The 14,556-nt window shown below is 55.6% G+C and overlaps 2 protein-coding genes across 2 annotated transcripts; one reads left to right on the top strand and one right to left on the bottom strand.

The window, feature by feature from the left end:
* Positions 1–115: 115 nt before the first annotated feature.
* Positions 116–1,939, top strand: J7T55_006224 (mfs monocarboxylic acid transporter; the record flags this gene model as incomplete). The annotated part of the gene is made up of 1 exon (XM_053141952.1): positions 116–1,939. One exon carries the CDS (start codon positions 116–118, stop codon positions 1,937–1,939), a length of 1,824 nt encoding a protein of 607 aa, XP_053000990.1.
* Positions 1,940–2,164: 225 nt separating this feature from the next.
* J7T55_006225 (adenosine deaminase) lies at positions 2,165–3,238 on the bottom strand (the record flags this gene model as incomplete). The annotated part of the gene is made up of 1 exon (XM_053141963.1): positions 2,165–3,238. One exon carries the CDS (start codon positions 3,236–3,238, stop codon positions 2,165–2,167), a length of 1,074 nt encoding a protein of 357 aa, XP_053000991.1.
* Positions 3,239–14,556: the final 11,318 nt, after the last annotated feature.

Raw genomic sequence — 14,556 nt, forward strand, 5'->3', positions numbered from 1 at the left:
ATCTAATCGGCCCAACTCCGAGCTCCGGCCGTTGAGCCCATGACACAATAAGGCGACATGTCGAGCCCCTGGACTCTCTCCTCTTCTCTTCCACAGCAATCCATCAACACACACCATGGCTGGCGCCACGAAGAGCGGTAGCAAACAGCCGCCTCCCTCATCCAGCAAGGCCAGCGAGGCCACGACTCCCCTTCTCCAACCATCCGCATCCTCCACCGACGACGATGGCGACGACGACGACGCCTCCTCTGTCCTTAGCAGCCCTGCCTCTTCCTACCGCTCCGACTCACCAAGCCCCTCCTTCAGACGCAGGCATCGCGCTGCCCTAATCACAAAACGCAACATCTCCTTCATTGGTGCCATACTGGCTGCGCTCTGCGCCGGCTCCATAACAGCCTTCTCGCTGTATGGTCATCTCTTTCAGGAGCGCCTGCACTACACCCAATATCAAGTCAACGGTATCTCCATCGTTGCCAGCTTCGCGCTCTATATTCTGGTTCCTTTCTTTGGTTATATCTGCGACCGCGCTGGGCCTGCGCCGCTAGCCGGCGTGTCCGCCATTCTGTTCGGGGTTGGCTATGGCCTGGCGGCAGTACTCTACAAACAGGGCGAAACAGGAGATGGACCCAGGCCGGGGAAGCTTTCCTACGCCCTGATGGTCGTTGCCTTCATCTGCATCGGCATGGGGTCTTGTGCTCTCTACATTAGTTCCGTCACCACGTGTGCCAAGAACTTCGGAAAGGGCAAGCATCGTGGGCTAGCGCTAGCGATGCCTATCACTGCTGTTGGTCTCAGTGGCATGTGGCAGAGTCAAGTTGGCAGCCGCTTGTTGTATGAGCGCAATCCTGACGGCAGCAAAGGAGATGTAAACGTTGTCTTCTTCTTCATCTTTCTAGCAATCTTGCTCTTCGTGGTGGGAACCATCGGGATGTTCACCATGAAAGTCATCGATGAGCAAGAACTTATTGACGAGGCTGTGGAAGAACTTGAGAGGAGTGGTCTCCTTGATGGCAGCGCATTATTCACGCCCGGACGCACATCCGTTGGTGGTTATGGCGCGATCGAAAGAGATAACCCATTGGAAGACGAGGAGGATGCCCGCCTGCTGGATCCAGCCAAGGACCTAGAGGATGACGCAAAATTCAAGAAGAACTGGGTCCTGAATGCTGAGACCCGACGCTTCCTGAACGACCACACCATGTGGTTCCTTGCCGCCGGATTCTTCTTCACGATCGGGCCTGGAGAGGCTTTCATCAACAACATGGGCACAGTCATCAAGACTCTCTATCCGCCGACTGTCATCCACATTGGGTCTTCGACATCAGCTGCAACTCATGTTTCGATCATTTGTGCAACAAGCACAATAGTGCGTCTACTAGTCGGAGCCCTGACGGATCTCATGGCCCCAACTCCTGTGTCACAATACGTGCAGATCCCTTCATCTCAGCCCCCTCGCACAATACTTCATCGAATGAAGTTTTCTATTTCACGCGTCACATTCCTACTCTTTTTCGCCATTCTCATGTCCATAGGCTTCGTGTTTCTGGCCTCGGGAGCGGTCCAGAACCACGGCGAGCGCTTCTGGCTCGTGTCTAGCCTCGTCGGAGCCGGATATGGAGCACTCTTCAGCATTACCCCGATCATCGTAACGATAATTTGGGGCGTCGAGAATTTTGGCACAAATTGGGGTATCGTGGCCACCTTCCCAGCACTGGGGAACACGCTTTGGGGCCTGATCTACTCGGCCGTCTACCAAGCTGGCGCAGAGAAGAGCCCCAACCCACCAGAGGCAGGGACTGGCGACCTGTTCTGCTATGGGACGCAGTGTTATGCCACCGCTTACTGGGCGATGGCGATCAGTGTCTGGATCTCGTGCCTCCTGGTGCTATGGGCCTGGAAGGGAAAGAATGGATGGTCCCAGCGGGGTATCGTGATTTGATCATCAAAGCGAGTTAGAACTCATCTACAATCGTTGCGTTTCCTTGTCAACATTTCCATCTTGGCGAGAAATTCCAATTATTTCCTAATGTTGAACATGCATAGTTAGGTGTTCAGGTCTAGAAGGCATATTTGGTGATTGTTTGTGTTCTTGATTCGATCAGACATACGGTCTTGGTATTTCAGCGATTCTCGTCTCACGTATTCATAAATAGATATGCAAAATCTAGGCCGGTTCTTTGCCCTTGACCTCGGCCGCAAGCTTCTCGATCTCCCAAAGGATTTCGGCCTTCCGCGTCTGGCCACACCAGCTCCCTTCAACCGCGTTCACCGCAATGGAAATCCACTCGTCCACGCTGAGATTGAAAGCCTCCTGCACAGCGTAGTAGTTATCCAGGATATATCCTCCAAAGTACGCCGGGTCGTCACTCGAAATGCTGAATGGCACACCCTTGTCCAGGAACGTCCGGATGGGCACCTCGCTGACCTTGGTGACGCCCCTCAGCACCACGTTCGAGAGCGGGCACACGCTCAGCATCACCCTCTCCTTCGCCAGCCTCTGCATGACAGCCTCGTCGTGCCTCGCGTTCACGCCGTGGTCGATCCTCGACACGCTCAGCTCGTCCAGCGCCTCGGTGATGTACGCCGCAGGCCCTTCCTCTCCCGCGTGGGCGGTAAGCCTGACGCCCTCCTTCTTGGCCAGGGCAAACGCCTCCTTCCACATCGAAGGCGGGCTGTCCTTCTCGGTGGAGCACAGCCCCATGCCCGCCAGCGTGCCGTCGCGGAAGTGGCCTGCATCCCTCATAGTCTCGAAGCAGGCCACCGACTCCGGCACGGGCAGGTGCCGCAGCAGGCACGGGATCAGCAGGCTCGTGATGCCGAGCGCCTCCTCGGCGCGCTTCCGCGCCTTGGTGAAGCCGCCCACGACCGTCTCGTAGGCGATGCCCCTGTTGACGTGCACCTGCGGGTCGAAGAAGACCTCGGCGTGGCGGACGCCCTGGGCCGCCGCCTTCTCGAAGTAGGTGTACGCCAGGTCCTCGAAGTCGGACTCGTGGATCAGCACCGTGAAGCCGATGTAGTAGTAGTGCAGGAAGTCGTCCAGCGACGAGAACCTGGCGTAGCGCTCGTACAGCGCCGCCGGCGACGCGAAGGCTGGGTCCTCGCTGGCCGGGGGCAGGGCGATCTTGTTGCGCTCCGAGAGCGTGAAGAGGAGCTCCGGGCTGAGCGAGCCCTCCAGGTGCATGTGATGCTCACATTTGGGCAGCGCTGCCAGGAAGTCGTGCATGTCGAGTTTAGGCATCTTGGATCTTGGGCGTATAGATCAAATTGCTGCAGAGCTCTGCTTCACCGGGTATCTCCTTGGATCTCGTGGGACGTGATCTGTGTGACTTCACCACGCGAGATGTTGTCTCAGTCTGCGAGACTGCCTTGAGACAAATCGTGATAACGCTGTGTAGCTTTGATGGGCCGTTCGGTGGATTGTCACTTCTAGTACAAGAGAGTGACTTGCTGTATATCACGACTGATTTCTCCAGTCCTGGCTCTCTAAACGAAGCCCTTCAAATGAGGATTTCGCAGCGTTGTCACTTTTTGTACCGTAAACGTCTCCTGTTGAGGCGTTGCTTTCCTCCCCTTTTTAACTGAATCGGGAAACTGACTGACTGACTCAAATAGGCCCAACGATGATCTTTCAAGAAACCGGCAAGGCTTGTTCACTCGACAAATTGAATTTTGGAGAGATAGAACTATTCAGGCTCATGGAGAAGAATAAATACACTATTTAGCAGACCTTTGCAGAATTTTCCCATTCTTCTCCATTTGGTAGTGGTCTTCGCCTTTCGTCGCCCTCTAGCTCGCTGTCGTCCCTAATCCACTCTGCAGGGACCCGGCGACCGCCGGCCTCAGGTAAAGAGTCTGGACTTGCTGGCCCGCGGTGCTAAGGAAAATGATCGGACTCTCCTCTGTAATCCTTGCAGGACCTGAGTCGTCCCCGGAAAACCCGACATGGACGGCAATTGTGAATTCGGTTGAAGGGAGCTGCTCTTCCTGAGGCACCGTCCAGATATCTCGGACTTGGGGACGACCTCGCGATGTCTGTTGTCGTCGGCGCAGTCCAGGCGCAGGCACAGTCACAGCCTTGCCTGCCTCCGCGCCAAGCCACCTTCAGGGGCAGGATCCGAGCGTGCCGATGGTCGTCGACTACCCATCACAGCTGCAGTGACAGGTCAACATTTGCATACACGCCCCCCCTCGCTTCTCCTGCTAAAATCCCCAACTTTTTTTCGGCACGTTCCATTCCCGCCCCAGCCCGACCGGGTAACACACGTGTAGCTGAAGTTTGCGGACGGGCACTACTCGAAGCAGCCACACAACAAAAAGCAATAGCAGCAATAATAAGATTGAGAGTGCCCAACGTTGATGCCGTGCATAGCATGGCATGGCAGCTCGTCATTTCTCAATCTCCGGGGGTGCATCTCATCGCTTTCGGAAATACCGCCACCGCCCAACTACACCCCAAGGTTACGCTGTCAAGGGCAACGCTGCCAGTCAAGGTCAGCTAGTGACACCTGTCAGCACGCCCAAGACGCAGGCTCCCTGTCGCAGGGCTTCCGACGGGCCAGGCAAGCCGCAGGAACACACATCTTCACGGTCTACGAAAGAGACTAGGCAGGTGCGCATTGCCCTTTCGAAGGGGAACTTTTAAAGCCGGTCACATTGAGTCTCCTCTGTGCAAGGAACATCGCCAATACCACTGGCGCTGTCGTCGTCAGCAGAAACAGCTGATGGGGGCAAGGCTCGGCGCAAGGGAAGTGGGACGAAGCAGGATTCCCAGGGTGGCAAGCCTCCATCGAAACTGCGGGCACGACTCACGAGGGCTCGTTTACAGTACTCGTTATCGGCTTTCTGCAAGGTGACCAGTGGTTGAAGGAGTAAGCGTGACGGGACTATCCCCTTTCTTTCCTTGACGCGTCCCACGGCAATGGATTTCCATGCCGGCGGACGCATGGCATACCGGTCACCGGCAGGGAAGATGCCAGCGGGCCTTGGACCAAGGCAGGCAGACGAGCCCAGCCCAGCCATGCAAGACAGCACCCATGTGTGGCGTGCTGTAATAAACACAAAGGTTATTTGTGTGCGCGCACAGGTCCGCGTGTGATCCGTTTCAACGTCGCATACACGATAAGGTTGCGGCTGGTCTGCCAACGAGTTTGGTTGTCTCCGTCTTACCCGCTGGCCCGGCTGGGATTGGAACTTATTAAGCTCGAGCAAAGTTCTTGTAGGACGTGCGAGCACGACTGCAACATCAGTCCAGTTGAGTAGCGGTAAAGGCACGACTGGCAAGGCAGCATCGATTTCTGTGTACGGTGTACCTGCCATCCCATCATTGCCCCGGTGCAAAAGCTTCTCTCGGCTAGGCCGGCCTGTCAAGGAGCTGTCACGCAGAGCTTCACGTGGGCTAGGAGCATTGGCGAGCCCGACCCGGGCGCGTCACAGTGGTATCGCCAGGTGATAGGGTTCGAGCAGACAAATGCGCCACGTGCGGCACATTTGAAAAGAGTGAGTGACAGACAACAGAACAGAATGAGAAAGTTGAGATAGGGGCTGGTCAGCCAGTAAGGAAAACGGTCAACCGAGAACATGCTCTTGAACGGTCATGAAAGCCATATCCCAGCTGGGCTGAGCAGAAGCTGAAATTCTCCGGGAGGTCTTTCGAGCCATGCCCATGCGAGATTCTCCTTGGGGGATATCGAACACTGCGGCTGGCAGCACAGGCACTGGGTGGTCAGGCCCGAGCGTGCGGCAAGCCAAGCTAGAAACATCAGGCCAAACCTCCGCGGTAAGAGAAACATCGGCTCAACGGTCGATGGATTTTGCTTGGCAGCCCTTGTTGATTCGAGTTTCAACCTCTTCATGACACATGCCATAGGCTTTCGGAACCTGTAAACGTCGTGACGCGGTAGGTTTCGAGGCATGGAGCGAGATAACAACAACTCAGGGGCTTGCCAAAAGGACTACACTCCAATGAAGCCATCATGACCGCTGAGGTTGCCTCTTTTGCCGACATCCTATCTGTAACGAGATCTTGTTACAGATCGAAGGAAAGAAGGCGTTTGCTATCTGCGGGTACCTCAAATGGGCTAGACATATATACCATCGCGGTAACCGTGATGCCCTGAAGAAGCTGCAGGTGTGCATAAGCGGCAGGATTCTAGAGGTCATTGACGTACAGGAATCGAAGACTTCAGTCTGAAGTTACAAGCTTGGGCACAAGCTTGTCAGGCATGTTCTTGGGGCTTTGCTGCTACTATGCCTGTCATCTTCCACTGGCATGCCTGTCGTTTCCAGGGCTCATCTATGCCAAACAGTTCAAGATAGTGTGTCCCGTGGAATCCAGATCTTTACGCCAGTGCATTCTGCATGCCAGAAAGGGACCAAACTTGACTTGACCGCTTTGGGCCGATACCTGGAATCATCATTTTTTCTCTACTTGTACCTACTTCCTAGTTGCCCTGGCTCACACCTGTCTGAGAACATTGTTTCCGACACGCGAAACGCCCATGGGCTTGCGACAGGAGGCGCGTAGGCCTGGCGACCTATTTTAGTGTTTCGAGAGAGCACTGCCGAGCGTTGTAAGTGATTCGATGCGAGCAGGTCCCGCACGACGGACAGATATCTTCGAACCAAATCTCGACTTGGCTACTCCTCGGTTAAATCTGCAGGTTAGACTTGCCAGAAAATTGGTGGACAGCCCGGTCTGCGTCGCAGCGCTTGTTCGTCCTTCATCGGAGCGGTTGTGGGATGACTGACTGCGCTGCTGCATTGTGTAGATGAAACCTGGGGTATAAGAAACACAGGGGTATCTCGACACGCTGCTGCTTATTTTCTGATGTCGAGCAGGGGGCTAGAGCGCAATGCCGGACGTGTGGATGACATGATAACAGATTTAGCGAGGTTTTCCTGGATCGAATTGCCAGGACATTGGCACGAGGTCTGAAAATTGCAACTGCCATTGTATCAGAGCATAGTATCTGCTCGTGTACCACCTCAATTGGTGGAATCTAGCAAGCCGCATCCAGTTCGGCGACGGAAGCCAAGCAAAAGCCTCGGACAGTTCCTTCGTAGGTCTAACGGCCGTGTCGCCTAGATGAGGGGACTGAGGCTAGGCAAGTGTAAGGGAATAGTAGGAAGGCTATAGATGCCTCCTGCAGCGGCCGCAAGGGCCCAGATTGGGACGGCTGGTCCCTGGATCTCAGACGCACTGACGACGCGGCCCCAACCGCTATAACATCTCTGCTAGTTCAGCGCTGGATTTCGGATGTTCCTCAAAAAGCGTCGAACATCGCTACTTCTGCAATTATGGATGGCTCCTTGACCCAGCGCGACCTAGACCAGTCCGTGTGAAGCATCTCACCAGTAGCTGACATGCTCCAGGATCTTCAGCAGCGGGCCGACATTGTGCATGGCGGTCACCGGCAGCTACCACCGGACACAGTCAGCAAAGGTCGTTGTGCCTTATGTCTATCTGCCGTGAGCAAGAAGAAGTCGGTCACGACTCGTGTCCGTTGCAAAGTGGATGTCTTCGCCGAACCTTGGCCCACTCTGCCCATGCGGATCATTGCCCGTGTCGGCAAGCCTTGACCCAGGCGCGCAGTAATCACGATTCCGTCGAGAGCCGCCGGCGATCAGTGTCTCAAGCAAGGATAATGCTTGGGTGATTGTGGTGATCGGCAACGGCCCCTTCTGTTTCAATGCTCGGTCATCTGCGCTGGGTTCGTGCCCGTTGAGCTGACGGATCTGGACCTCCTCTCAAGAAATTGTCCCCTCCCATGAATCTGATGATCTTCAAATCTCTCAACAGGCATGGTTAAGGGCGATGCGCTCTGAACTGCATCACTACCGTTGTATAGGTATCGCTACCGACGGGACGACAGATCCGTTGGTCTATTTTCGGCGGTGACACAGTAATTGTCGATCAGTACCTCCCTAGCACGCTGGATTTTTCGGCAATTGGCTGCCTTCCAACTAGTTTCCGGGTTTCAATGCTTGATCAGGCAGCTCACCCGTCACACTGTCCATGTGTTTTGGATTGCGCCGAAGGGGCATGTCAAAGGGTCGCTGTGCCTTGCTGACTACGTACTGTCCGGACGTACTCCTCAAGATCCTCAAACGCACGAGTCACACTCCGAAGACCCCTGTTGGTAGCCGCCGTCTCTAGAACGTGGGTCTATATCTCAGCCGTTATCGATGCCGAAGCGAGGTCGTATATGACGTGCAAATGACGACAGGGTCTCTGAGACTAGGTGGGCAGCTACTGAGTAGATACGAGTGCCGATTTGAGGAACTCGGTTATTTCTTGTGGCAGTACAAAGGTTGGAATACAGAGCGCGCATGTTGACACTTGGAGGCTTTGCCAATAAGTCAATTGCTCTGGAAAACTGTGTCATGTCCTTATAGTTTGGGCTCATCCAGTAAGCTGGAGAGATTATGCGCGGCAAGCGGGAGCCAGGGTCTGGAACTTTGTGTCACCGGTTGTTGCACCAATGGCGTTTGGCGTTCTGGCATGTTTCTGTAGTTGCGCCGTAAGCGCCACGGGGCGTCTAAGTAGAGAGTAGAGCTGTCCCAGTGGCGAATATCAGCGTTTGCGTTGATCAACTCATGCCCTGAGGCACGAGTATTGTTGGGTTGACTCAGATGCTTTGCTTTGCAATAGTCGTTGAGCTCACTGGAACAACAAAAGACGACTCAATGTGATTGGCCACCATGTGTCCAAAACTCCAACCATCGGATCTCGCTGCTTCACACAGAAGGGACTATCATCCGCCGCAAGCACCGAGGTTTGTCAGGCGACGGTCGTCGTGACATGGCCCTGCTGCTGACCCGGATGTTTGGCTGACAAGGAAGGCGTTTGGCTGACAAGGAAGGCCTCCAACCTTCGTGTCTTGGCTCGAAGGTTGTTGCGAAGCCAACTTGAGTACCGAAGCTGCGGGATGTGGGTTCTCACACGGGCAGTGGTCTGTGTAATATGTAGTCAGGACGATAGCTTTCCGAGATGTCTCAATGATTGGTTCTGCAACCTAAGTGTCCGCTTCAGTGCGAGGCGACTCGGTTCACACAAAGCGGAGCTGGTAGCGGAGTCAAGACGACTCGCCCGTGTGCCGTTCCGAGGCGGAGCTGTAGCGGAGGAAGCCTTGCCCAGTCTCACTGTGTGCGGAGTACTCGTACCCAAGTACCCATCAGCTGAGCCCCCGACCCCGTGTCAACGCCCGAGATCATTCGTTAGTGATCCAGAATGAGTAAAACGTCCGTCCCGATTCCTTCGCCATTGTACGTGGCTTGCCAAGCACTGATATCCAGGTTGGACGACAGCCGGTATCGTAAGCGTGATCAGACCGCGATCCATCTTGAATGGTGCATTGTAAATGGCGCTTTTTGGCACTGATTGTGTGTGTCTGTCTCCTGGACGGGTGCAGCTCCGCAGTGTGCTCGAACAGAGGTGGTCGGTCTGGGTTGACATGATGGACATGGGACGGGCTTGGCTTCCGGCAAACAGGGGATCATTGCTGTGTTTCTGAGGAAGAGCTACCAGGCCTTTGGCCCAACCATTCCCGATGTCGTGATTTCGAGGCTGGCCGGCTAGCAGGCAGGTAAAAGACCAGGCTAGCCAGGGCGCACATCGACGGCCAAAGGGCCCGCCGCTCCACCTTTATCGGCACCCGGCCAACCGGCCGTCGCTCCCTGCTGGGGGTTCAACGGGGACCCATGGGTCTGATGGGTCATAGCCGACGCTGACAACCTTGCAAAGAAGGTAGCTACTGTACAGTACTATGCAGTACAGCCCAACGGGGTTTCATATTGTGGGCTCTGGCGCGCAGTGCGAGCGGAATGCCCGGTTCTGTCATTGAAGGGTGTCATCGCAGAGGCAGAGGCTGTCAGGGCTGTCTGGTATATGCATGCGCGAGCCCTGCTGCTGTAGACCCGATTGTTCGATCGGCGCTGAAGCCAGCCGACATGGCACCCATCCTGCCAATTCCTCCCGCTAGTGCTCATTACAGTGTGTTTGTGATGAATGTGGTGGCAGGGCACCCCCTGGACCGATCGTAGAAGTTTCATTCGTGGCCTCGGAGGGAGATGTTGGGTGTAAACAGGCATGAGATAATCCCCCGACATGATTGCTGTAGCAAACAGAGGCGGAGAGTGGGATGAAACCCGCGGGTTGTTGGCTCGTCTGTTGAGCGCCGTGCCAAGAGGAGCCATCGAGGCTGCGAGTGACGGCCAGAGGCAGGGAAAACGTGGCGCCTAGTCCACCCTGGAAGTGGTGTACTGGTGCTGTAATCAGTAATGTTCTGGACCGTGGGTCTCGAGATTGATGTGCCCCAGACAAATCCTACGACGCGCGATCGACTGCCATTTTCGGTGAAGCGCGAGATGTTGGCTGTGGTCCATCGTCGAGGACAGGATTGCATGTGCGGAGACGCACTTTTGAAGGCAAGCATATGGTATGCTTAGCACATCTGCTCCTCCGCATTGCACAATGCCCAATACCATGTTTTGCATCTCGTAAGCGAAGGAGTTCGGTTCACGTTGTCCAATTTATGCTGCTGCTGCGAGTGATTGGAGCATCCCAACCCGTCGAGTTTGTGATTCTCTAGCACAGTGCTCTCAGCGTTACATGTACGCAACGACCGCTGCGCAGAGTTGGCTCATTTGGAGGGAGAGGGAGAGATGAAGACCAACAGACCAACAACCCTCAATGCAAGGCATGGGGCGGCAGCGACAAGGTAGGGTGCACGTCGTCCACGGCGCAGGAGACGGCGCCAATTGCAACGCCCTCGGCTCTGACCAGAGGCACAAGGAGAGAGATACGAACAGGCAGTATGATGCTCCAGGATGTGTGAGCTGTACTGTGTAGAGAGAGCAGGCTGTCAAAGCCTGATGAGATGAGATGAGATGAGACGAGTGGCACCTCCTGAGATGACATGACAAGCAGCAGCAGGCAAGAAGGTGGTCCGTAGCATTGGGAGCACATGGCACCAGCGTAGCATTGCCTGATTGCCTGTCCTGCCCTGATGTCGTGCATGATTCGCCTGGGGAATAGGTCTCCAGGCCGTCGATGTTGCAGTGTCAATGCCATGATGGTTGGGCTGGGATGTGAGGTACACTGCACCGGTGAGGAGCAACAATTTGAGGTTCCGGTTGAGGTCGCAATCGAGGTCGAGGTCGCAGGCGAGGTCGCTGTTGCAGGCGCGGGCGCCGGGCGGGCGCGGCGCGTTGGACAGTGGAGGTCGAGGTTGCTTGCCGTGCTTCAACGAGTCTTGGTGGTGACATCCGAATGAGGAGGTTGAAGGTTTGTGGAGGGGTTGCAGGGAGGAGCAGGTACCGATACCTCCAAGGATCACCAAGTTAGGCACGCAGTGCCAGGTATCTGATACTTGGATCTCTTCCGTCCCGTGTGGGGAACCCCCCTTCCGGCCGCTTGTGCCCGCCTCGCTCCAACTTGCCGTATGGAGGGCTGAACTGTCCAACAACCGAGACAGAGTTCTGTCGTCGACTGTCACTGCTGTACATCACCATTACACGTTGCCATCACCATCACCATCACCACCAGCCGCCATCGTCGGCACCCTCTCTGCACACAGGATCAGACCAGCTTAAAAAAACCCTGCAGGCACCCATGTCCTGGCCACAGGGCCTCTGCGCTGCCCAGCTCTGTTCTCTGCCCTCCTTCTTCTGCCCCTCCAGAGGGCGAGTCTTTGCAGCCAGCTCCCACCAGATCACCGCCCCCAAGTTGCATGATGTGGCGTTGACGATCTTGCTGATCAGAGTCAAAGTCTTGCGTGTCCTTGGGAGATGCCGACCGACCAGAGACTAAATGAACCGGACAGCCAGATCAAGATCAAGATTCAAGTCCAGTCTACACTACAGCTCACTAAGCATTCCATGTAGCAGCGTCCTGCTACTGTATGCCCCACGCACACATGCGGTATAGCCATGACACTTGGCTGTGGGTGAACCCGGTGCTTTGGTGATGGCGGATCGACCAGTCCAGCCCGGTGACACATGGCGTGCCGGGGGAACGCCCAGACACTACCATAGTACTCAACAGTCATCACCCTCAGTCCTGTCCATCCTCGGAGACTCGGAGAGCACAACACACGGGCCCTGGCGTTGACCATCTCATTTCGTGCTACTCTGTCGGGCCCGGACGCCAGAAAGTCAGCCACACACCCAGACAACTGCCTCGTCCAGACTACCACACCCAGTCAGCAGAAGGGTAGGGCAGATTCTGTGCTGTCAGTCCGTCCATTCCATACCCTGGGCAACACTCTCTGCCGTTTCGCCTTCGTCCAGTTGAAGCCGAACAGGCCTGAGTGCGGCCTCACAGTGTCCGTTCCAAAGCCACTGCCTAGGGCTACTAGCGACGGACCGAAGCCATGGTGACAGCCACCCATCTAAAACTGCGGCTTTTAATGAGCACTTCTTTGGATGTGGCCCGGTCGCCGTTGTTGGGACAGCGATTGCTCCAACTTTGATCTACCGGTACCAAAGCCCAACAGCAATGCTCGGAGAGCGGAGTACTGGCGACAAGACCACTTGCCGGGCCCATTCCGTCACACAAAGACGATGTCCAACAAGTGCCGCAGTGCACCACGAAAATTCAACAAGCTCGTCTTGGTAGATCGCAATAGTCTGCCACCGCTGGGCCCCGGTACTTGGATCCGGCACCACGTCGGACACGCTCTAGACCTTTGCGTGTATCTACGTCTGCGGTTAGGACACCGTGCTCCCTGGACCACGCGGTAGACTTCCGTCTGGCTGTGTCGGGGGCTGTTCGGATCCACTGGTCAGCAAACCCCCAGTTTTTTCCCCTTGTCACCTTTCGGAGACTTGTTCCAGTCACCACACGGCAAGTTCCATCTGGCCCTTGCTACAGAACCTATGTACGTAGATTGTGTCCCGCATACTGTATTGCATGGTGCTGTGTACTGTGGTACGTACATGGGTCGCTCCGGCACGTTGCCAGCTTTCCCGCATCCCCTTGTGCCTGGGAAAAGCCAAGTCGGAGCAGTTGCGTGTATAGTGGGTCCCGACCAAACCAGCTCCCACCCCTTACTAGATGCATACAGCCACAGGGCCTGCATAGCCAGGAAGCCGGGAACAAGCCTCAAATTGGCCAAATGTCCCTGGCAGTCTTTGAGAAACGCGCATCAGCAGCGAGCAATTCCCGTCGAGCGCAATGTATTCCTTTCAGAGTTGGCGGCGGCGCCATCTAACGCCACGCGTTTGAGAAAACTGTGCCCATGCCTTGTCGAGGAGCTTGCCACCCCTTCATTCCTGCGCTGCAGGCCGTGGGCAGGGAGCAAGCAGCCGTTGCGTGCGGAGCAAGCACGGCCGGCTGACCACGTCTCTGCTGTGGACTCGTCGACGCCACTTCGGGCACGGTGCCGTTGACATGGAGCCAATGCCCTACGCGGGAAATCACGTCGCATGGCTCTTGGCTTGGCGGACAACTTGTTCAAGCCAGCCACGCCGGACAGTCTGTTTGGCGATATTCCGCCCCGACGGATACAGGAATCAGATACAGGATGATATGCGCCGAGGGCAGTGTTGCAAAAGAGGCTCGGCGACGTCGCCAGAACCCCCTGATATCTCAATCTTGAGTTGTGTGGGACTCTGCGTTGCCGAACTCCTGCCTTGTTTCATTGATCGAAGCGAGGAGGATCTGGATCCATTCCACACAACCACAGCCATGTCCATTCTAGGGAGACTTGACCCGGCAGTGGGGAAAATTCGCCGGTGCGGCGTCGCTGTCAGTAAAATCCCCGATCTCTGGGTCCGCCAATCGCTAGCCAGCCAGACCACAGAACTACGGTACCTGGTACCGATGCGGTTCGCGGACAACAAGCTCAGTCAGATTCTCACGCCACAGGCAATCGGAATTCGTAGGTGGTGTACAGTCAGGGCCAACAGCTCCCCAGTGTATATAAGACAGGTGACACCGGGTTTGGACGAAAGTCTTTATAACAATAGTGAGTGCATATCATGTGCCGAACCAAGCGCAGACATCCTTGTTAACGCAAACCAGACACCAGAGGTACTAACACGATTTCGGCGACCAGGCCGACGTTTTCTCCAGCAAAGCGACGGCGCAAGTCATCAACGGCCACGACGGGTAGCGCACGGAGGGTCGCGGCTACAACCACTTGTATAGGTACCTAGTACAGTGCTGGACATGCCAACATTCCACACGTCTCACACCATTTTTTTCAACTAATAGGAACACAACACTGGCGACGCATGCGCCTGCAGGGTTCAGGTCCGTCCATTCAAGCTTCCGTGGTAGCCATCGACAAGTACCCATTCAGAGCGGCAGCCGAAGCGCAGCCCATGAAGGGGTCTCCCAGTCGCATGAACATGATTTCGGCACCCCTCTAGCTCGCCATCAGTTGAAACCTTGTCATAATTAGAAGCATGGCACCCACATGCCAGAAAAGGGGTAGGAAGCCGCATGGCACCTAATGTTTGGATACTTCAGGATGTTCATCAGTCTTGAGTGTAACATCTTGCAACGCCATGAAGTGTCGTCGCCTGGCCAGCTAACTATACAGTCACCATGCA

Source organism: Diaporthe amygdali (assembly GCF_026229845.1).
Source record: "Diaporthe amygdali strain CAA958 chromosome Unknown NODE_1_length_4327563_cov_65_473760, whole genome shotgun sequence".
Classification (NCBI taxonomy): Eukaryota; Fungi; Ascomycota; class Sordariomycetes; order Diaporthales; family Diaporthaceae; genus Diaporthe; species Diaporthe amygdali.